The 24,717-nt window shown below is 39.3% G+C and overlaps 1 protein-coding gene across 1 annotated transcript in view; it reads right to left on the bottom strand.

The window, feature by feature from the left end:
- LOC144595762 (low-density lipoprotein receptor-related protein 1-like) overlaps positions 1-24,717 on the bottom strand; it is a 1,259,652-nt gene that overhangs the window by 146,292 nt on the left and 1,088,643 nt on the right. Inside the window, exons 55-58 of the mRNA XM_078403382.1 lie at positions 10,831-11,018; positions 6,972-7,155; positions 5,746-5,831; positions 5,520-5,639 (exon numbers count right to left, since the gene is read on the bottom strand). Coding sequence (XP_078259508.1) covers positions 5,520-5,639; positions 5,746-5,831; positions 6,972-7,155; positions 10,831-11,018 — 578 coding nt within the window. The remainder of the gene's footprint in view (positions 1-5,519; positions 5,640-5,745; positions 5,832-6,971; positions 7,156-10,830; positions 11,019-24,717) is intronic.

The raw sequence follows: 24,717 nt of genomic DNA, 5'->3' as shown, positions 1-24,717 counted from the left end.
CAAAATTACACGCATGTGCCGGAAAATTGAGACACACCATGATACTGCGGCCAGTATTTTCCTTTGACAGCATCCCAGACAAGTTATCCTCTCTCTATATTAATTCAATTATCAGATTAATGTTTACTGTTTACAATCAGGCTAATGTGTTGATCAGACTTTCAGCCCAAAGGCATGAGACTCCTCAAACCCATTCATTGGTCCAGCTTCAGTTTTCTCAACGGGCACCTCAACAATTATGCATTCATTCACCTTCCATAATAAGAAACACTTTCAGTGCAATACTGTTACCACAACTTCAAATACTAATTTCATTTTGTAAGAATACTATCCATTATGATCCCTGTAAAATTTGCTCATGGAATTGAATAGTATTTCAGTACCATAACCATTCTTGCTGTACATTTTCTCCATGTCATTTCCTTCAATATCTTTTGAGTGAATCCACAGATTACTTCTTCCATCAGAAATCTCCAGCCATTAAAGTGATATATTGTACTACACAACTTCAATCTTCAAAAGAGTTCAGTCAGAGAAAGTGGCAGATTGTTTCACCTCCTTTGAATCCTTATGATATGCTGTCTTAAATTGATTTATTGTCCAAAATAATTTGGGTAAAATAGTTTGAGCCATTCCAAGAAATGAATTCTTCCAGTGTCGAGGAACATCAACTTCAGAGCTTAATCATTCAATTGTGGGTAAATGCTGAAGAAAAGGTCCTAATAGTGGAGCAGTTAAAATTGGCTGGATGTCGCCCCTGCAATGTTAACCTGCAGTTGTAAGGAACAAGGACCTTATTCCTTAGGTTGGCATGACTCTTCTTTGAATATGCAGATTGAATATTTCCCCACATGGGAAATGTTTGAGGGTAGAATCAGAAAAACATTTTTAAGGTGATTTTTTAACATGACTTTTGAGATAAGGAGATGCCCCTCATATCTTACCCTTCCCATTCAAATAATTGCCGGCATGATTTCGCTGCTGAGTAACAGCCCCTACAATGTCTCATGCCATCAGCACAATTCCCTCTCAACGCCATGGTTACATTTCTTACCCCTTTCAAGCAGGGCTAGTTTGAATAATAACTTACAGGTTAGGCCAAAAATGAGGCTGACACATTTTTATTTGAATGAAAGATACAGCATGGAAAAAAAGCCCTTTGGGCCATTGAGTCCATGCCGACCATCAATCACCCATTCACACCAGTTCTATATAAAACCACTTTCACATTCATTCCCTGCTCACTCGGGGTGATTTACAGAGGCCTATTAATTTACAAACCTGCGTATCTTTTGGATGTGGAATATGTAAATTACTGTCTGTGTTGTACCTGTGCTTGGTATCAAGTTCTTAAGCCACATTGGACCACACATGTATTTTGACTGAATGTCAAAGATTGTAGTAGGCGTGAGATTCATTGCAGATCCCTGTACATCCATCAGATTATAAACAGTGACGCACATTATTTTGTGGAAAGTAATCGGTTCATGAAGTTAAGGAAATCTCTTCATGTATTTTTGTGGAAATGGATAAGTCTGTACATCCTCTGGAACAGTACATCATTCACAGTTTCAATGTAGCTGCATATCGATCTTTGGGTAATGCCTACTAAATCGCCACCAAATAATTGGATTAAACCAGCGGGGGGAGAGGAATTAGGTTGTTTAGAGTTTTACAGCTGCAAGCAAGCAGTGTTACTCACAGAGGAAACCATTAAATAATTTGATACTATCTGACAATTCATTAATTTTTCTGCGAACCGACTGAACTTTCTTCAAAAAAGCTGCAGGGCAAAATTGCTCGGGAAACTTTCCTTTCAGGATTTAGCCATTGTCCATTCTGTAGACATTGCTGATCAAGTAATTCCTTACTGGATAAAGCCCACTCCTTATTTATTTAGCTCATACTATATTTTTACAATAGCAACTCAAATCTTCTGAAGGTGAGGAGATAAAGGTTTACATATATTCACAAAAACAGAGCAGGAAGGCAGAAAAATAATGTTGGTAGCTTAGTTGGGAGCTCATAATTGCTAATTTTAATTTGCCCAATTGAATAAGTGGCAAAATTAAACCAACCTGAGAATTCCTTTCATTGTGTTCTGGCCGTTTGGGCATTTTGATGCTGACCTGAGCAAGAATCCAGAGCAACTTTCTAATGCAGGTCAACTTGGAACAGAGGTGAATCAGAAGTAAGTGTTTTCTTTGAAAACGTGTTTTAATTTTGGGATCGTTATGAGTAGACAAACTCCTTGCAACAATCATAGACCCCTCTCATCAGTGACATAAACCGCTAGCTCTTTCCTCCCTCCGTCCCCTATGCTAGTGGTTGCTGTGTTGTTATGAAACTCTCTGGGCAGCCTGATCTTATCACCATCAGTTCAGGTTACAGACTGATTCAATTGTACGGGAGCATTCCATCCATCAATTTGTTGTTAGCAGCAATGCTGTGTAATTCCACAAAACTTTATTTGAAGAAGGCCATTGGGTATGGATGCTTAAATCACTTTGAAAGTCAACAGGCAGCTATTGCAAAAATGTTTTCCATCTAACTTCCTGTCACCTACGGCCGTTAATCTGCCACTAATGTTACAAATGATGATAGAGGTGATTTGTTTGGTTCTACTAAGTTGAAATGCGTTTACTGAAGGGTTGCCAAAACCATGTGAAAGTCCAATCATGCTTTAACAGTGAAGCTCTAATGTTAATACTTAATATTGCAGAGATATTGTCAAAATTACAATAATTACAATTATTACATTCATAATGTATGCTGATTGAAGGGATTGAAACCCCTTACATGCAAGATATTTTTGTTAACAGTTTAACTGCATGAGGAAACAAAGTTACAAGTCACATACTTTTTCTTATCTGTCAGTGCTGGTTATAGGAGTCAAATGTATCAATATTCACAGTTATTTTGTAAATGACGGTAGAAAGTCTTGGAACATAATGCCTTTTAGTCCGTATCCGTGCATAAAAATATATATTTTCAGTGAAGAGAAAGTGTCTTACACCCAAGGCTTTTCTCTCTCCTGCTCCACGTTTCCATCAGTGCATTTTTATACATTCATGAGCTTACTTACACCCACATGTATAAATAAAACACATTAATGTTCCAATCTGATGCTAAGTAGCTGTTTTGCGAGTGACTATACTCAATCTTTATGAACAAGGCCTTTTATATAATAGAATGTCAATCTAAATTTACTATCAGACAAAGACATGTCTGTTGCTTATGCTCACTTTAAAGTCCGGCGGGGGGTCAAGTGGTCAGAAATTTGAAGATCAGTTTTTTTTGGCAATTTGGTTACTTCTGCCCCAGCACCAATACCGGATAAAATCAAACAGTGCAGTGGAAGGACAGATAAGAAAATGGGTGGCTGCAACCTCCATGCACACAAAACCTGAGCTTACATTTGCATTCACCAGTTTTAAGTTCCCCTCATTTTATATCTCTAGTTTAAACTAGCCAAGAACTTTCCACATTGGGTGGCCCTGTCATGCAAGGAGACCCAATGCTCTTCTAAAACATATCAACCTCCCATATTATTCTCGGTTTTGAACAGTCAAGGAAGAAATCTGTTCTCTTGTACATAACCTGTTAAAGTATGATCAAGGTTTTATTGTGAAAGAATTAGGAAAATCATGTAACAGGAGATGAAGGCATTTTTTTCTTTAGACAGTGTTCTCAAAATTGGAAAGTACTCCAAGCCTTGAATAATGGAACAGATAATACTTCCGAAGGTCATATAAACCATAAGAGTGACTTACATAAGCAAGACAGTTTGTGTCGTTAATTGTGAAATATCATTTTGGCACACTTATTTGCATCCCAGAACTCTTAAGCTTAAGTATTTGAAATTGTTTTGTGATTTACAATGTGTACAATTACAGATTTAATGGAATATCCAAAGACCAAGGCAAAACGTTGTTAATAATTCAGGGTTAACTTGATACAACTTAAGTAAAAAAGTGAAAGTGCTAACATAAGTGGCCATTACAGTTTCTTGGTTGCGAGAGGACTGGCAGCTCACTGTTTCAAAGTTTGAATGTTTCAGACATGACAGAGAAGGAGGTAAAAGAGGTGGAGAAAAAGCAATATTAATCAGGCAGAATATCAAACCTGCACTCAGAGAGAATATACTGGAATATTCTCTCTAAGTGAATCTCAAAGGCATTATAAGTAGAGCTCAAATAGGCAATATTGGCAGAGCTCAAAAATAAGAAAGGTGCAATCACTCTGATGTGATTATGGGAAAGGCCTCTCAAAAACCAACAGGAGATAGAAGAACAAATACAGTATGTAGACATATTATGAAAAGATGTAAAAGCAATAGGGTTGTTACAGTGAGTGAAATTTAAATTTCCCCAGTATTCATTGGAACTTCCTTAGATCAAGAAGCTTAGATGGGGCAAAATTTGTTAGATGAATCCATGATAGTTTCTTGAAACAATATGTGAATAGTCCAATTTGAGGATGGACCATATTGGAGCTTACATTGGGATACAATCCAGACTGATCCAGAAGATCCAGAAGATTAAAGATGCATGGAATTCATGGTGATTTAATAGTCTGCATTCAGACCTAGCTTACACATAGAATGCAGAGGATAGTGGTGGAAGGCCATTATTCCAGTTGAAAATCTTTCACTGGTGAGGGATCTTTGCTGAGACTGCAGTAATTTGAGATATATACATCTATCCTGGAGTGGGGGAGTGGGGGGGGGGAGTGGGGGGGGGGGAAGGGGGAGGGGGAGGGGGGAGGGGGGATGGGGGAGGGGGAGGGGGCTAGACCAAATGCAGGAGAGGTTTGGGGGATGAGGGGGATGGAGTGGGTGAGTGGCTGTGGCTGGGGGGGGAGGGTGGAGGGGAGGAGGGGGGAGGAGGGGTTGAGGGTGGTGGAGTGGGGGTGGGTGAGTGGGAGGGAGGGGAGGGGAAATGGGGGAGAAGTGGGTGCTAGACCAATGCAGGAGAGATTTGGGCCCAATGGGTCCACTCGGTTATCCACTCGATAACCCTTTATAAATGAGGGTTATCAATCCCCACCAAATGACTAGCTCTTTACTTGTGCATTAGGTGTGGCTGATTTAAAGATGAAGAACCACTTGCAAGGTATAATTGGCTCAGTGTAATCTAGAACTGCCAATGGACATAAGTGCATGTAGCTACAGTACAGAAGGTCAATATTGCATTGCGTTGACACAAGAACTGAACAAGGCAAACTGAACATCTGAGGGGAAGCAAAAGGTGGTTCCTTACAACTAAGTTGGAATAAATGTACATCAGGTTTGAATGGGGAATTTAAAAAAATATTTGTTTCCTTGAAATACATAATCAAATTACATTATCGTTGTGAGACTTGCTTTTTCAACAACAAAATGTATGAGAACTATAAATCTAACATGGATGTTTAAAACTTATGTGACCTCATATTGCATATTTGGGTTACCACAGGATCACAAAATTAGAAAATTCTAAAATTATTCATATTCAAATCCCAAAAGCAAACGCTCCTACCTCAGGATTGCTTCCATTTAAATGGATCCTTGATATCGTACTGCCTTGTGTGGTGAAATCAGCCCAATAAATACATTGTTCCCTGTAGTCAAAATCTATTGCCTGAACATTGTTTAATCCCTGCAAAATAAAATAAGAATTTTGTTCATACTAATGTGTGAAGATTTAAAATGCAAAGTAGAGTACAATGATAGCAAATAAATGAATGTGGTTCAATGTGGTTTACCTGTTTTAATAATGTGTAGTTGAATCCATCTATACTCATTTTTCTTATTTCATGCCGATCAGCAAAAATTAAAAATGGTTCCTCATCTGAACACAAAGTCAAACAAAAAACATAATTGTTATAATTTGTTGAGGCCACATTTCCAAAACCAAATATCCGAATAAGATAATTAAAAACGAGATGAGGAGAAATTCCTTCATTCAGAGCATAATGATTAATTAGAATTCTCAATTTCAGAGAAATGAGAATGCTTAGTCGTTGAATTTATTCCAAAGAATAAGATTTCAAGGGACCGAGTAAGTGACGAGTCATGGTGATCAGGCGGGTTGTTCAGCAAAATGTCACCCATGATCTGAAGGTTTGAAGGTATTGAAGGTATGAAGAAGAGTCACGAGACTTCCTCTACCCATTCCCATTTTTTCTACTTTTATTAGATTGTAACCTGGTAATGCATAGATTCAATGTAACACATGCAGCAGCCAATAAATTGGTTAAAATAAAAGTTTCACTTTTGCTGTTGTGACATAAAAGAATAATCTGCTCAGGTGTCTTATTACACCGTGCTGTAACAGAACAGTCACACATTCAGGAGTATCTCTCCTCTACACTTCATTCCATGTTTAATGTTGCAAGTTAGAAGCAAGACCAGGCATTTTTTTTCACTATAACTGCCCGTTTTGTATAATACACTGGGGAATGTTGTATACAGTTCCATTTTACATGAGGAGACAGAGTCAATGATTTTAAATAATCTCTAAAAACATTCATTGAAGTATAATACAAAATCACAATGCAGAAAATATGATGCTTGTGAAAACCTAGTGAGCTTCTTATCTTTAATAGGCAATAGGAAAACATATCTCTGAAATGTTATTATTTTCCCCAATGAAAATTCAAACTAAAATGAAAACTTCTCGGACAACGTTAAGGATCTCCATCACGGAAGATGGCAGAAATAATTATAATATACTATTAAAGAAGTAAATCTCTAGATTGGAAGTGCAAGGTGCAACATTAGTACTAGATACTGCCCTTGGAAAGTTTCTTTGTTCACTTTTTAAAGTTGTATCAACAAAATATTAATGTGCATGCTACCAATCTAATACTCTGCAATTTTGTCCACTGGGGTTTAAAAATAGTTCCTTTCTTGAAATCATATTTCCTATCGTGCATCTTTTGTGAATCTCCACAGACTAATGCAGAGGGGAATAAATAGAAAATCATACCTGATAAAACTTTGCAGCTATTGGGATTATCTGCTCGTATTTCATAACCTTCAGCACACAAACACTTGTAGGTTCCGTAAGTATTGATGCATTGCTGGCTACAGGGGAAGCTGGTTGCACATTCATCAATGTCAATACAGGTTTTGCCATCATCTTTCAGTCTGAATCCAGGCCAGCATTTGCACTGAAAAATACAAATTATTAACAAAATTCCCATCATCAGCAGTTCATTTGAAGACCAGCACTTTAAATCTATTTACTGCATTACTGTCAGTTTGATATATAAATATATAAATCCTTATTTTCCCTTCAAAAAAATAACAATAGTTTTTTGTTGTTAATAATTTTGTATATATACACACATATATATATCTATATATAGATTTTAAAAATATATATTTATATATTTATTTATTTCGTATAAAATTATTCAAAACAAAAAACTCTAATACTGTTATTTTTTGAAGGAAAAAAAAGGATTTATGTATAAGTACCTAAAAGGTTCAAGTGAATAATAAAACTGCACCAATTTTTTGGACATAATGCAGGCCTTCATATTCAAATACTGCAAATGGCTCACACCATAAATTCTGAGTCAGAGACAGTGCAGCTGTCAAAAGAAGCTTTTAGAGGCCATGGCTGAAACAGATTTTAGTCACTTTTGACGTGCAAAATAGGAGGCTAATTCTTTCTATATGCCTTTATTCCATTTATTAAACTAGCCAGCCTTAACATAATTGGTCAACCATGCACATGACAGGTAAAGATGGTTTAGATATTGGTTTAAAATAATTTAACATAAGACATCAGATAATGAGTACGTTTTGGAAAATACATTTGCCTGAAGAAGGGTCTCAACCTGAAAAGTCACCCATTCCTTCTCACCAGAGATGTTTCCTGTCCTGCTGCAGCTTTTTGTGTCTATCTTCTGCCTAAAGCAAAAGATCTATTTTAACTCTGATTAATGTTTGGTTTCTGATTGTCCCTTTCCACCCTTCAACATTGCTCCTCTTGCTTCTCTCAACTGCTCAGTCCATTTTGCAAGACTATTCTGAGTAATATTACCATTGATGTAAAAGTCTGATGTTACAGTCTTCATCACTATGTCGGGTCCTGGGGAATGTTGCAGAATAAAGGGACTGAGTACAAGGATATAAGGTTTCAATGAGATTCCCCCCCCCCCCCACAGTTCTTTTAAACTCCAGCAAATACAACCCCAGAACCATCAAACATTCCTCATATATTAATCCAATCATCCCTGGGATAATTCTCATGAACATCATCTAGACCCTCTCCAATGCCAGCACATTCTTCCTCAGGTACGAGGCACAAAACTGTTCACAGTATTTCAAATGTGAAATATTTGACAGTGTCTTATAAAGCCACTGTCTTATCAGTGTCTTATAAAGCCTCAGCATGACATCCTTGGATTTATATTCTAGTCCTATCCAAATGAATGCTAGGGCGGCACGGTAGCGCAGCGGTAGAGTTGCTGCTTTACAGCGAATGCAGCGCCGGAGACTCAGGTTCGATCCTGACTACGGGTGCTGCACTGTAAGGAGTTTGTACGTTCTCCCCGTGACCTGCGTGGGTTTTCTCCGAGATCTTCGGTTTCCTCCCACACTCCAAAGACGTACAGGTATGTAGGTTAATTGGCTGGGTAAATGTAAAAATTGTCCCTAGTGGGTGTAGGATAGTGTTAATGTACGGGGATCACTGGGCGGCACGGACTTGGAGGGCCGAAAAGGCCTGTTTCCGGCTGTATATATATGATATGATAACATTGCATTTTCCTTCCTTACTACCGACTCAAACTACAATGAACCTTTTGGGAATCCTACACCAGCACTCCCAAGCCCCTTTGTACTTCCAATTTCTGAATCCTCTCCCTATTTAGAAAATAGTCTTTGCCAATATTCCTTCGACCAAAGTGCAGGACCATCCACTTTGCTGTGCTTTGTTCCATTTATCACTTCTTTGCCCATTCTCCCAAGCTGTTCAATTCCGTCTACAAACTCACTGCTTCCTTAGCATTACCTGCCTGTACTCCTATCTTTGCATCATGAACAAATTTGCCCACAAAGCCATCTTTAGAATGTCATAATCATATTTTCTTTCATAGCTTCCACTGGCCATTCACTCCAGATATGGCCTAGCCTCTTAAATCCTTCCCCTATCATCTTAAGCCAATGCTCTTGTTTTAGAATCCTGGGCAAAATCATTCACTTTATTCCTGCTCCAACAGAACATACATGGAGCAGTTGGGGCAATTACAATAATAACATTTAAAAGGATTTGGACAGGTACAAGCTGAGGAAAATTTTAGAGGGATATGGTTCTAATGTGGGAAAATCGATCTGATGTAGATTGCCATCTGGCTCGGCTTAGTTGAGACGGGTAGAAGGATCTGTTTCCATGCTGGATGACTCAATATTGTGCAGAGATTTCCATCAGGGCAATATATTACTGGTCTTTGGTACGTAAACCAGTTCTTATTCATTAAATCCACACCAATGCTTGTCTTTATTGGTCAGGGCATTGAGTATAAGAATCCAGAAGTCATGTTTCAGCTTTACAAAACTTTGTTTAGAACACAGTTGGAGTATTTTATGGTTCTGTTCCCTCCATCACAAGAAGGATGTGCAGAGTTTGGAGAGGGTGCCAAAGAGGGTTACCAGAATAATGCATGCATTCGAGGGTATTACCACAAGGAAAAGTTGAACAAACTTGGATTGTTTTCGCTGGACGATCAGAAGCTGAGGGAACACCTGACAGAAGTTTATAAAATTATGGGAGGCACAGGTGAGGAAAACAGTCAGAATCTCTTTCTATGGGTCGAAATGTCAAATACTACAGGACATTCATTTAAGGTGAAAGAGGGAAAATTAAAAGAAGCTGTGTAAGGAAAATCTTTTACGAAGAAAGTGGCGGGTGCCTGGAATGCACTTCCAGGGGTTGTGGTGGTGGAAGATACAATAGTGGCATTTAAGATGCTTTTAGATAGACATTAACATGCAGGTATTGGAGGATATGTATCACATGCAGGCAGAGGAGATTAGTTTAATTTGTGCTCATTTTTAGCACAAACGTTTTGGGCCTTAAGAACCGCTCATGTGCTGTTCTGTGTGTACTTGTGTCACGCTGTTTCTTTTGCTTTCTATCCAATCACAGGCATACCCTTTGTTCTTTCCACCTCTCTCTCTATTCTTCAATACAAACAATTATTTTAGTATGTAATATTTCCTCATTCTGATGAAAGTTCTTCAGTGTATACTTATCCATTTCTCTAGAATTGCTGATTAACTCCTTGTGTGTTTCCAGCAGTTACTATTTTTACTTTCATGTTCGTTGCTGGGAGGTTACGTAATTAACACATCTCAAATAAGACACAGAGTACTGGGGTAACTCAGCAGTCCATCTCTGGCATACATGGGTTCTGGGTCGGGACCTGAAACGTCGCCTATCCATGTTCTCCAGAAGTGTTGAATGGCTCGTTGAGTTATTTCAGCACTTTGGGTCTATTATGGAAACCAGTACCTGCATTTCTTTGCGTCAACATATCTAAAAAGCTGCAAAGATCAAGTGTTCATTGAAACATTTATGCAGAAAAATATAACTAAAAATTCCAGATCACAAGTTTGTGATCCATTTATTTGTTCAATTTGTCTCAAAATTCAATGGGCTAAATGGAAGGTAAATTAACTAAACAAGTAAATGTATTTAATTACCAGGAATACCAACTTGTGACATCAAACGGCAGCTTGAATTTGTCTCACAATATCTTTTCAACAGAAGTCCTCATCAAGTCTTATTATATTTGATGGCAATATTCAGATTCACAGTTTAAATTTGCACGAACCTTGTACCCGATTTTAAAGTCCTGACAGTCTTGTGAGCATCCGCTGATGCGCTTGTTTGCACATTCATTGACAAAGCAGTTGCTTTCATCTGATCCATCTTCGCAGTCATTATTCTTATCACAAATAAGGGTTTCATTTATGCACTTCCCATTTTTGCACAGATAAAAAGAATTGTTGCAATTTCTTCCTGAAATTCAATGAAAAGAAATGCAAATATATTTTATTGCCTAATAAAGGTTAACGTTCCCTTGGCAATCTTAACTTCCTGCAAATAACCGGCATTAACAAGTAACTGTAAGTATTTATTAAATAAAAATAGTTATGATGATAATCTTTAAGACCTTATGATTCACTGGAAAAAAAATATTTCTTGGTCAGATTATGATCAGCACCAGAAATTTATTACACTTTGTCATAATGATTGGATGGGGGCTATTGATGCAAATTACTCCACCAAACAAGTAGATATTGAACAGATATAGCTCTCTTGGGTTCAGTCATCTTGGTTTTGTAGACTTAAACAAACAACTGAAGGGAAATGCAGAATTGATTTTGGGACTTGACATTTCTGAGTGTATGCAAAATTGATGACTAAACTCGATATCCATTTCTGAGTTTTCTTGGTGTATAAGTTGAATATGCTCTCTTGCTTCCCTGCACGCTTAAACACAAAGGGCATTGGGCACACACCAGTGACATTAATCAGTGTGTAATTACTGTTTTATGTGACTGCTGCAACATAGAAGCGTTATAAACACTGAATAAATAACATGGATCTCAATCAAGAAAGCAGGTATTAACAGCAGAATAAAGACCAGTTTGTCCATTAGGTAAGGCAACAGAATTTACTTGAACTGTCATTTATGCTTTGTACCTGGAAGTCATCCATGGATTATTCAGCAATGGGGTGAATGCCTCCCCATGTTTCAGATAAGACTCACTATTTTCTTGGAGTGAAGGAAACCTGACCTTTCCGGTCTTTAATTTCACCTGCCACTCTGTCCTCATTGCCAGAATGAGGCCACATGCAAAGTGGAGGAATAGCACCTCATATTCTACTTGGATAGCTTCCAAACAATTGTATGAATTTTGAATTTTCCAATTTTAGGCAACCTCTCACAACACCCACTCCTCCCTTTTGTCCCCGACACCACTTTCTTTCTATTCCTATTCCCTCTTCCTCCCTGTGATCCAACTGGATTTCTTTCATTCCCCTACAACTCGTCTTACATTCCTTTCTCTGGCTTCACAATTTGCAACTCTTCAATCTGTTTGTCTCACATCTTCTATTCTAATCTCCGCCTTGTGTTCCCACCATCTACCTACCAAAAAACCACCTCGCTTATGTCCACCTAGTACCTGCCACGTTTAGTTCTGCCTGAAGGGTCCCAACGCAAAATGTTACCTATCCATGTTCTGCAGAGATGCTGGCTGACTCACTGAGTTACTCCAGCACTTTGTTACCTGCTAAGTTACTCCAGCACTCCAGTACCAGTTTACACTGTAAACACAGTTCCTTCATTCTACATGTCCAGTCTTTCCTCTGGTAAGCTCACTCTGCATCTATTCAGCCACTCCAAGCAATAAACTGTCAGCGCAATCCACTACATGTAACATGAGCTGCTGCTGTGCCTTATTACATTTCAGAGTTCCCACCACAGCAGGTGACGATGCAGATTTTAACGTACAAGAATCATGCACATGAGTGAGTAATTGTACCAGCATGGCACCATTCACGTGTATGATTCTTTGCATACCATGAGCAAATAATAAATCACTTTCATGCCCCTAAAAGAACTTGGTGTACATCCCACATGTAGTACGATTTTCATGTGCATTTCCTTGATTACATCTCCCAACCCTTGTTTTGTTATTTGCTGCTGATGCTCAAAATATCATCAGAGACAGTATGATATTCTTAGTGGCAGGGACAATTGCAAACAAATTAAAAGAAATAAACTAGAAGCCCAATGCAATTATAAAGATATTGTAAATATTGCATAGAGTGAGAAAAGAACGAGCTTCAAACATTTAGGGATTTTTCTGATTTTTTTTTAGTTTTAAGAGATACAGCGCGGAAACAGGCCCTTCAGCCACTGAGTCCGCGCTGACCAGCGATCCCTGCACATTAATACTATCCTACATACACTAGGGACAATTTACAATTATACCCAACCAATTAACCTACAAACCTGTATGTCTATGGTGTGGGAGGAAACCGAAGATCCCAGAGAAAATCCACGCAAGTCAAGGGGAGTCTGTATGTGCAAACTCCGTACAAACAAGCACCTGTAGTCAGGATCGAACCCGGGTCTCTGGCGCTGTCAGGCAGCAACTCTACTGCTGCACCACCCTACCACCCCAGAATGACAAAAACGTAATGGACTACAATGGCTGTTCTAAGTATGTGCCACATACATTTTTTATGGTGAGCCATTTATAAAACTATTTTCTATCATAACATTTAGGATAAGAAAATCATGAGTAATAACAGTTTGGCAGGGATTTTCTAAAGGAATAATTATATAAACAGAGATTGTATTCTGATTTGATAGATTATTAAAATTTATTATATATTTAGTTTCATAATGACCAATTTACAAGATACATAATCTTTATTCCAAGCCATGATTTCATTGTTAATTTTAGTTTTACCAGATATTTAAAACATTTTGGACATTATTGTACTAGAAATTCAAATTAAAGTTTTATCAATAATTCAGAAGTTTTGCTTTGACTGAAAGCAATATAAAAGTTAGGATGTTAAAAGTTTGGTAAAAAGCCTTCTAAGTGTGGCTTCAATCCCAGTTTGCGAGTACTTCAATCTAACAGCAACTCAGAGTCATTGATACCTCCAAAACCTGCACTGCTTCGATGTTAAGTGGGGAGAATGCATTGAACGGTCACCTTCTTAGACTCCACATCCAATGAACAATACTCTTGGAAAGACACAAAATGCTGGACTCACTCTGTAGGTCAGGCAACATCCCTGGAGAACATGGATGGGTGGCTTTTCGGGTCAGGACTCAAGTCTGTGGGAGGGTCCCGATGTGAAACATCACATTACGTTAATGATTTGGACGAGAGGATTGAAGGCTTTGTGGCCAAGTTTGCGGATGATATACGAAAATAGATGGAGGGGCAGGTAGTGTAGAGAAATCAGGGACTTTGCAGAAGGACTTGGACAGGTTGGGAGAGTGGGCAGAGAAGTTGCAGATGGAATATAGTGTAGCAAAGTGTGGAATCATTAATTTTGGTAGTAGGAATAAAGGCGTTGACTATTTTTTAAATGGGAGAGAATCCAGAAATCAGAGGTGCAAAAGGATTTGTGAGCGCTGGCGCAGGATTACCAAAAAGTTAATCTGCAAGGCGAATCAGTAGTAAAGAAGCAAACTCAAAGCTAGCATTTATTTCAAAAGGGCTTGTGTACAAAAACAGGGATGTAACGTTGAAGCTCTATAAGGCATAGCTGAGGCCATGTTTGGAATATTGTGAGCAATTCTGGGCACCATATCTGAGGAAGGATGTGCTGGCTCTGGAGACGGCCCAGAATCAGAATCAGAATCAGAATCAGAATTACCTTTATTGTCATCCAAAACAACCCCCAAGTCTTTTGGACGAGATTTCGTCACCCACAGTCCAACAGTAAGAGCAATAAAATAAGCAATTACACAACCACAAACCAACACAAAACAAAAAAAAAGAAACATCCATCACAGTGAGTCTCCTCCAGTCACCTCCTCACTGTGTTGAAAGGCCAAAATGTATTTTATCTTCTCCTGCCGTCTTCTCCCGCGGTCATGCTGTTGAAGTTGCCAGGCCGCGCTGGACGGTGAAAGGTCCGCAGCGGGCTGACCCAAGCCCCGCGATCCGGGGCGGGCGAAGATGCTGCCGCTGCACGTTGGGGCGGTCGGGACTGCCAACATTTAAGCCCTCGCTGAACAGACAAAACCCCCGCGGGCTATTTCAGGCTGCGCCAGACGGTGAAAGGTCTGCGGCGGGCCGACCCAAGCCCCGCAATTCAGAGTGGGCGAACACGCTGCCGCCCTCGGAGGTCCCGATGTCGGCCCCCACCCAGGAGGCTGCGAGCTTCCGACATCCACGCGGCCCGCGCCGAAGCCTCCGAAGACGAGTCGCAGCCGCTCCTGCAGCCTCCCAAGGCAGCCAGCTCCAGGTGTTTGGCCGATGGTAGGCCGCAGCGTGAACGGAGACACGGCCCAGAAAACAAAGGTCGGGTCTCCGTTCGGAAGAAACAATTTAACAATTTTACAGTTCCCCCCCCCCCCCCCCCCACCCACACACACATAGTACACAACCACAAAAAACATACAATTAAGACAAAAAACAACAAAAAACACAAAAGACAAATGGACCGCAGGTAAGCCGCAGCTGCTAGGGCAGCGCCGCCATTTTGGGAGATTTACACGAATTATCCCAGGAATGAGTAGGTTAACCTATGATGAGCGTTTGTAGCACTGGGCCTGTACTCGCTGGAATTTAGAAGAATGAGGGGGGACCTCATTGAAACATACAAAATAGTGAAAGGCTTAGATAGAGTGGATGTGGAGAGGATGTTTCCACTGGTGAGAGAGTCTAGGATGAGGTCATGGCCTCAGAATTTTAGGAAGGAGACGAGGAGACTTTTTTAGTCAGAGGGTGGTGAATCTGTGGAATTCTTTGCCACAGAAGGCTGTGGAGGCCGTCAGTGGATATTTTTAAGGCATAGATAGATAGATTTATGATTAGTACAGGTGTCAGAGGTTATGGGGAGAAACCAGGAGAACAGAGTTAGGAGGGAGAGATAGATCAGCCATCATTGAATGGCGGAGTGGACTTAATGGGCCGAATGGCCTAATTCTACTCCTATCACTTATGGCCTTATTTCCATGTTCTCCAGGGATGCTGCATGACCTGTTGAACTACTTCAGCATTTTGTGTCTTTTCTTGGTAAACCAGCATCTGGAGTTCCTTATTTCTACACAATACTGTGCTGGTCTTGTCACCTTCAGCATTACACACCAAATAAATACATATGCTTCCCTCCACTCCTTTCAACATTCTGAAGTGGACTGATATTTGCATGACACCTTGTTCCCCCCTCAATCACAGTCTCTTTTAGTGTGGGACCTTCCTATGCAAATCTTTTGTAACCTTAAGGGCTTGCAGGTACATCTGTTGCATGAACCAGAGCATTCTTTAAACAATGAGTAGCCCTCAGGCATTGCAGGCCGAGACCCTGTTCACTGAGCTTCTGGATAACTTGCACTATGAAAGGCCATTCAACCATTCCAAATAGTCCCTGATGTCAAGTTCGAGATGCTTTAAACAAACTGTTATGGTTCGAATAGGAAATTCTAGTAAACTACTGTGGAATAATTAAAACATACACTGATGAGCCAAAGCATTATGACCACCTGCCTAATATGCTGTTGATTCTCCATGTGCCGCCAAAACAGCGCCGACCCGCCGAGGCATGGACTCTACAAAGACGCTCAGGTCTTTACTCCTGCCCATTTCTCCTGCATCTAACACATCAACTTCAAGAACTGACTGTTCACTTGCTGCCTAATATATCCCACCCCTTGACAGATGCCTTTGTAACAAGATAACCAATGTTATTCACTTCACCTGCCAGTGGTCATAATGTGACAAATAAACCAAAAAAATACATTTATCTTTTTAATGATGGTCAGGAGCCCATTCAAATGAATGGGAGAAGACTTGAAATGACATTAAGGGTGACACCAGCCAGTTGTGAATCATACCAGCCCTCGATCATATTGCTATTGTACGGACTGAATGATGAGTGCAAGGGTGGATCAAGAGGACAGATAATCTCTAACACTCTCACTGTAATGGGAAAGTAAATACGAGCTGAGTCCAATGTTGCAGTTTCTGTCCTCAGGCTTTGAGATGGGCTCACCACTGACTAAAAATACTGAGAAAATCAAAAAAATCTGATTGCTGGAGTGGTTCTGGAGAACATGGAAAGGTAATGTTTTGGGTTGGGACCCTTCTTCAGCCACTCTAAAAATGCTGCCTTACCTACTGTGTTATTCCAACACTTTGTGGTTTTACAAACCAGCATATACAGCCCTTTGTGTCCACAAGAACAAAAATGTACAGAGTTGAGGGATTAGGCATTTCAAGGTAGGCTGCTCTGGAAGGTTAGATCACATGGGATCCAAGGAGAGCAGGCCGACTGGATAGTGAATTGGCTTCATAGAAGGAAGGTGATGGTGGAAGTTTATTTTTTCTGCTGGAGGTCTGTGACTAGTAGCGTGCCTCAGGACTACTGCTGGGCCCTTTGCTATTTGTGGTCGATATTAGCAATTTTGATGCGAATGTACAAGGCATGATTAACAAGTTTACAAATGACACAATAGTTGAGGGGCATTGTAGATGGTGAAGATGGTTATCAAAAATTGCAGAAGGATCTTGATCAGTTGGGCATGTGTGCCATATTAATGGAGTTCAATATAGATAAGTGTGAGGTGTTGCATTTTGCAAAGTGAAACCAGGGCAGGATCTTCACTGTGAATGATAGGGCTCTGAAGAGTGTCGTACAGCAGAGGGAACTAGGAGTGCAGGTACATAGTTGCTTGAAAGTGGCATCACAGGCAGATAGGGTGGTCAAGAAGGCTTTCATCACATTGGCCTTCATTAGTCAGAATATTGAGTGTAGAAGTTGAGAGGTTATGCTCCAGTTATGGAAGACATTTGTGAGGCCAAATTTGGATAATTGTGGTCAGTTTCGGTCACCCTGTTACAGAAAAGATTTTGTTAAGCTGGAAAGGGTGCAGAGAAGATTTTCAAGGATGTTGCCAGGACTTAAGGTCCTGAGCTATAGGGAGAGATTAAGTAGGCTAGGAATTTGTTTCTTGGAATGCAGGATGATGAGGGGTGATCTTATAGTGGTGTATAAGGTAATGAAGGGAATAGATAGGGTAACTGCACAGAGTCTTTTACAGTATGGGAATCAAGACCCAGAAGAAGCATAGGTTCACCCCGGAAACCGAGGGGAAACACTTTTTACACAAGGTACTATCACAATGTTTAAAAGACATTTGGATAAGCACATGGATAGGATATGTTTAGAAGGATATCAGACTAGTGTAGAAGGGAAACATTGGTTGGCATTGGCAAGTTGGGCCAAAGAGCCTGTTTACAAGCTGTATGACACTATGACATGTTTTGCAATGCAGTCTCTCAGCCTTGCACTACGATTTCTTGCATAGTTTACCATTAGTTTATTTTTACTTCATCTTTATGCTTGTACTTCATTTCCAGTAGCGCAAGTGAATTCTAAGTATATTTATTATTATTTCAATTAATTATTTGAACTCCCTTGGATAAACTGAGTTAAAAGGCCTTTGAGCTGTCGAAAGGCTGTCAGGTAGTCTGGGTACAGGCCTCAGGTTCCACTGTTTAAAGCCCACCTACTGTTCATGGCCTGCCCTGCCCCACGGCAGTGGTGCTTTGAGACAGAAATCACAATAAGTGGTAGCTGTGGTAATGGGAAGAGTGCAAAGGGTCAACAAGGGGTTCAACAAAAAAAGAGCAAATGGACATGAGCCTGACATTGACTTCCGATTTTGCAGCAGAGTGAAGCAAACCATTTTGACCTTAATTCTTTTGCAAGCTAATAAACCTAACATGCTGTGCTCAACTCTTTTAGGGCATGTCAAGTTATTCTTAGCAGCCAGGTTGACAGAAAGTGAGAGTAACAAATGACTTACTTCGAGGAACATAGAAGAAAATAAGTCAGGTTGGTCAATCTTTCATGTCTTTGCAAGCTGAAGAACTGCACAACAAAATATTTTTCTATTAGTGGTTCAACAAGACTTAGAACCCTATCTTGATTTTAATTAACTTGGCTGTTCAGTTTAATATAAGACTGTGGTTATAAAAGTTATTGTTGATATAATTGTACATCGATCAAATTATTTTATTTAGCTGAGCTATCATGTTACTGGATTGAGTTTATCAATCATTCAGTGCATGACTGCCATGTTTCCGAGGTGTGTTGAGACCATAAAACTATTTGTAGGAAAAAAACTGCAGATGCTGGTTTAAATCGAAGGTAGACACAAAATGCTGGAGTAACTCAGTGGGTCAGGCAGCATCTCTGGAGAGAAGGAATGGGTGACGTTTCGGGTCGATACCTTTCTTCAGACTGAAGAAGGGTCTCGACCCGAAATGTCACCCATTCCTTCTCCACAGAGATGCTACCTGATCCACTGAGTTACTCCAGCATTTTGTATCGACCTCCCATATAACTATTTATTGCTTAACTAAATGCCAAAGGATAACAATTTTACTTCAAGAGCGGCACATTAGAAGCATAAATCCATTGAACGTTTTAATGAAGAATAACGCATAACCTATCGCAAAATGAACCTTCTTTGGATCATGCTAAAAGACAATATTTATTTTACTAAAATTATAACAGGACTATATGTTTCATTTCTTTTGATAGAAACTGATATAAGTTTACCTGATTTGTTGCAAGAACAGGATATTGGAAATTATCCATCCTGTTTGCACTGCTGTCAATATGTTAATGAAAACTTCAACCCAATCAAAATGTTAAATCTCAGCTGTTTGCACATATGATAAATGAAGGGAAAGATTTCCATGAGATAATTCTTGATCTGCTGGAATAACTTAAGTGTAGGAAGCAGAGCCAACCTGTGTCAATGCTGTTTAAAGTTGTTTATATTTTATTCTAAAGATTGTGAAGTTCTTCAGCCAAGTTCTTATCAATCATTTTGAGAGGACTCGAATATAAAAGCAGGGTGGTAATGTGGAAGCCTTATAAAGCACTGGTCAGACCACATTTAGAGTATTGTGAAAAGTTTTGGGCCCCATATCTGAGTAGGGATGTGCAGTCATTGGAGAAGATCCAGAGGTTTACCAAGATGACCCTGGAGATGTAATAAGGCGCTGGTCAGGCGCATTTGGAGTACTGTAAGCAATGCAGTCCCATATCTGAGGAAGGATTTGCTGGCTCTGGAGAGGGTCCAGAGGAGGTTTATAAGAATAATTCCAGTAATTAATGGGTTAGCATATGATACGCATTTGACAGCACTGGGCCTCTACTCACTGGAGTTTAGAAGGTTGAGGGGGACCTCATTGAAACATAAAACAATGAAAGACATAGATAGAGTGGATGTGGAAAGGATGTTTCCACTGGTGGGAGAGTCTAGGACCAGAGGTCATAGCTACAGAATTAAAGGGCGCTCTTTTAAAAAGATGAAGAGGAACTTCTTTAGTCAGAGGATAGTTAATCTGTGGAACACATTGTCACAGAGTTCTGTGGAGGCCAAATCAGTGGATATTTTTAAGGCAGAGATAGACAAGTTCTTCATTAGAACAGGTGTCAAGAGTTATGGGGAGAAGGCAGGAAAATCGGATTAGTTGGCAGAGATCAGCCATGATTGAATGGTGGAATAGACTCGATGGGCCAAATGGCCTAATTTTACTCCTATAACTTGTGAATTTGGGATGATTGGCTTAACATATGAGGAGTGTTTGACAGTTCTATGCCTGTACCCACTGGAGTTCAGAAGGATGAGGGGGGACCTCATTGAAATTTATCGAATAGTGAAATACCTGATTAGAGTGGATGTGGAGAGGATGTTCCTTCTGGTGGGAGAGTCTAGGACCAGAGGCACAGTCTCAGAATAAATGGAAGTACCTTTAGAAAGGAGTAGAGAATGTATTTCTTTAGTTGATAGATTGACAAGTTCTTGATTTGTAAGGGTGTCAAAAGTTACAGAGAGAAGGCAGGGGAATTGGGTTGAGAGGGAAAGATAGACCAGACATGATTGAATGACTTGTTGGGCAAATTTGCCTAATTCTGCTCCTATGACTTATGAACTTGCTGCAGACCAATAGGAAAACTACACAAGAACTGCACAGAGATGAAGCAAAACTGTCACCTTTTTGCTTCTTGAAAAGCATCGCATAATTGTTGCACCTGGAAATTGCATTGAAATTAAATTACACAGTTTGTGCTTCAAATTTCAGAGAAGTAAATTGCTTGGACTTTCAAGGAATTACAGCTTGATGCAAAAAAAAGGAAGGAAAAATGTGTGCACTTTACGTCAATGGTGAAAAATTATCCTGTTATATATAGTTTCACAGTAGGTGAAAACACTTTGGGCAACACTTTTGCAATTTTCAGTCAAATTGAAGTTTACAATTTGAACATAAAAATACAATGGTACTGAAACTCAAAATACTACCAGAATTAAATTATTAATCAGAAATAGAGATTTTGTCCTTTTTATTTAATACTTAAGCCATTTGAAACAGATCAACAAATATGATTGGCAGCAACATTTTGAGGTAGATTAACATAAGGTCTCTTTAGTCATCTGATAAAATTATTTTTTAAGCATCCCTTCATGGATAGCAGATAACATAAATTTACTCCACAGACTGGAAATTAGTTTCAGTGATAATAGCAATCACATTAATTCATTCATATGATAGCTATTTTAATGGGAACATTAGTCTATTTAACATAATTTTGCAATGAATGTCTATGTTTCAATAAATATATCCTAGTATAAATGCTGATTTTGTTTTTCTCTCAGTCATGTAGCTGTAACATTGACAAGCCATCTGCTTTAATATAGAGTCGGCGTTTTCACTATAACACATTCATAATGTTGAGGTACTTCAAGAAAAAAAAAGTAATTTTATGAGACTTTATTTGATTTTATAGGTTATATGGCTTTTCAAATGTTTGTCCAATCTGTAATGTATTTCTGTCTCCGTCAGCATTTCAATATTGAATTCCAAGACCTCACCAGTTGTTGAATGGAAATAAATTATTCACATAACTCCAATTATTTATCAAATTGTTGAAACCAATATTTCCTGGTCATTAATCTCTCTGTTAAGGGAATAAGCCGTCCCTCTCCACTGTATTGAAGGCTCCGATTCACCTGAATCACATTTTACCATTTTTTCCTTTGTACCAATGTAAACATTTCCAAGCCCAGTTAGCCTCTTTGCGGAACTAAAATCTCCTAGCTTTTGCACATTCACATTTGTCTCCTCTAGAATATCCTATATTTTCGTTTTTATTTTATATTTTATGGAAAATATCATATCATATCATATATATACAGCCGGAAACAGGCCTTTTCGGCCCTCCAAGTCCGTGCCGCCCAGTGATCCCCGTACATTAACACTATCCTACACCCACTAGGGACAATTTTTACATTTTACCCAGCCAATTAACCTACATACCTGTACGTCTTTGGAGTACCGGCTGTGCAAATGTGCCGGCTGTGCAAATTTATTATTCGTTGTTTGTCTGAGACATGACTTTTCATTTTTCTTCTCTTCTCAATGCTATGAGTCACCCAGAAGCTGATGAGCTATTCTCAAACCTCTGCTGCTTTGAAGATGTCCAATAGGATCTGATCTTGGGGGAACACACTAAGAAATACATTGACTGCAAGTTCACTGAGTAGAGAAATATAAATTCAGCCTTCATCTCAATACTGCAGGCACCATCATTAGTGCTGCTTTCTCCATTTGTGATGCAGTTCTCTGGTATTTCAATGTATAACTCATTAAAGGTGTATAGTATTCCATGGCTGTTAGCTGAAGAAAATCCTCTCTAGTCCCTTGAAAAAGAATAACTATCTCTTTTTTGTTGGACCACATAGTTTCTGCCCTCCCACAAAGGGTAAAACAACAACCAAAAACTCAAGGCTTCATATCAAACAGACAAATGATCTTCATACTGGCTTTCTACTTTAGATCCTTAACTGAACACAAGAAGAACTTTTGGCACTACTTGAGAACACCTGTTACGGCAATATTTAAACTGACATTATGTCACAACCTGAATGTCTTTGGAGGATCTGAAGCATAACACAGACTCAGTGATTTTATCTCCATAATTAAACTGTTGTACATTGAAGAATAACAAGTATGACATTGGTACTACAGCAAAGATGAAATGACAGGAGAATCAAGTTAAGATTCAAAATATGACAAAGACTCATCCAACTGAGTCAATCCTTATTAACATCTGGGCACTTGCTAAAAATTATCAAAGCCGTACCAAAGTCTACTCAAGCCACACATTTATATAGACAGGATCAAATATCTCAGTCTCTCACAGACAATCACTCCACTATCCCTGGCTGTTCCCTGTTCAGGTACCCACAATCAGGTGTGAATTGACTTGAGAATCCTCAACATTGTTGAATACTTAGACATCTAATTGTCACCCAGCCAAATGTGGGATGGAAGCTCTCTTTCTCAGTTAATGAATCAACAATGTGTGCACACAAAGCAGAACTTGAAAGGAGTAGTGTTGGCATCAAAGGTTTAAGTTTGGGAATTTCAATGTCGCCCATTGTAACTAGCTCAATAGAATCCTTTCTGACCAAGATGAACAAATCCTGAAAACCATAGCAGGCAGGACTTGCAGCAAATGATGGGAAAAATAAATAAAGGAAAAAAAAATCCTGCCTGGCTTCTTCTTCACCTGAAATGGATGTCAGTGGCAATGTTGGCAGAAGTATCCACCACTCAGCACAATGCCATCTTCACACTGAGTATGTATTCTATTATGTTATATCTCTCCACCTCATAAGATATCCACTGTCCTGCATCATCCTAACATAGACTGTTGAATCAAAATCCTGGACTCCCCTCTCAAACAATGCGATGAAGCAGTTCAACAATGTCCTCTCTGGGGCATTTGGGGATGGGAAATAAATCCACAGATGGAATCACAAAATAATTTGGTTGTTCATATTATGAATTGATATAAATCCAGCTGGAAACAAAATGTGTATTCTAGGGCCACAGTTTATGAATAAGGGGTAGGCCATTTAGAACGGAGATGAGGAAAAACTTTTTCACTCAGAGAGTTGTAAATCTGTGGAATTCTCCGCCACAGAAGGCAGTGGAGGCCAATTCTCTGGATTCTTTAAAGAGAGAGTTAGATAGAGCACTTAATGATAGCGGAGTCAGGGGGTATGGGGAGACGGCAGGAACGGGGTACTGATTGTGGATGATTGAATGGGGGTGCTGGCTCAAAGGGCTGAATGGCCTACTCCTGCACCTATTGTCTATTGTTTATTGCTACGTTCCATGTCATGCAGAGTAACCTTGTAGATGAATTAAGACCATTGCACTATCTTTTTGAAATAAAACAATAACATATGGATCGAAAGCACAGAAAAATCAAGTCAAGAAATCTAAATCAGAAAGCTTGCTTTAGCTATCTTTGGTGACCTACAGATGCATCAATAACCGTAGTTTACAGCATTAAAACTTTTCATAACTTTTGCCCTATTTTTGAAAGTATTTCATTATATATACTTGCATAAATTAGTTTACTAACTCGAATAGAAAAAACCCCAATATCACAATGTTGCTCCCGTGAGGCAATAACCCTACACACTTGGAACAATTTACAATTTTTACTGAAGCCAATTAACCTACAAATCAGCACGTCTTTGGAGTATGGGACTACTCTTTGGAGTCTTTGGAGAATATGAATACTCTATTGCTTTGGAGTATGGGAAGAAACCTGGAGAAAACCCACGCAGTCACAGGGAGGACGTACAAACACCGTACAGACAGCACACATGGTCATGATCGAACCCGGGTCTCTGGCACTGTGAGGCAGCAACTCAGCCACTGTGCCGCACTTGAGTTTAACTTGATTATATTCATGGAGAGCATTATATAATTTGATTGGATGGCATGAAACACAAACCCTTTCTATGTACCTTGGTATACAGACAAAAATAAACTTAAACTTAAACCATGAAAAAATAAAGAGAATCTGCTCACACAGAGGACTATGACCTGCCAAGGTCGGTGTCATATTCTAAGAAGCT

Source organism: Rhinoraja longicauda, chromosome 8 (assembly GCF_053455715.1).
Source record: "Rhinoraja longicauda isolate Sanriku21f chromosome 8, sRhiLon1.1, whole genome shotgun sequence".
NCBI classification, from domain to species: domain Eukaryota; kingdom Metazoa; phylum Chordata; class Chondrichthyes; order Rajiformes; family Arhynchobatidae; genus Rhinoraja; species Rhinoraja longicauda.
The sequence above is the reverse complement of the archived record's forward strand: the minus strand, read 5'-3'. Positions and strand labels throughout refer to the sequence as shown.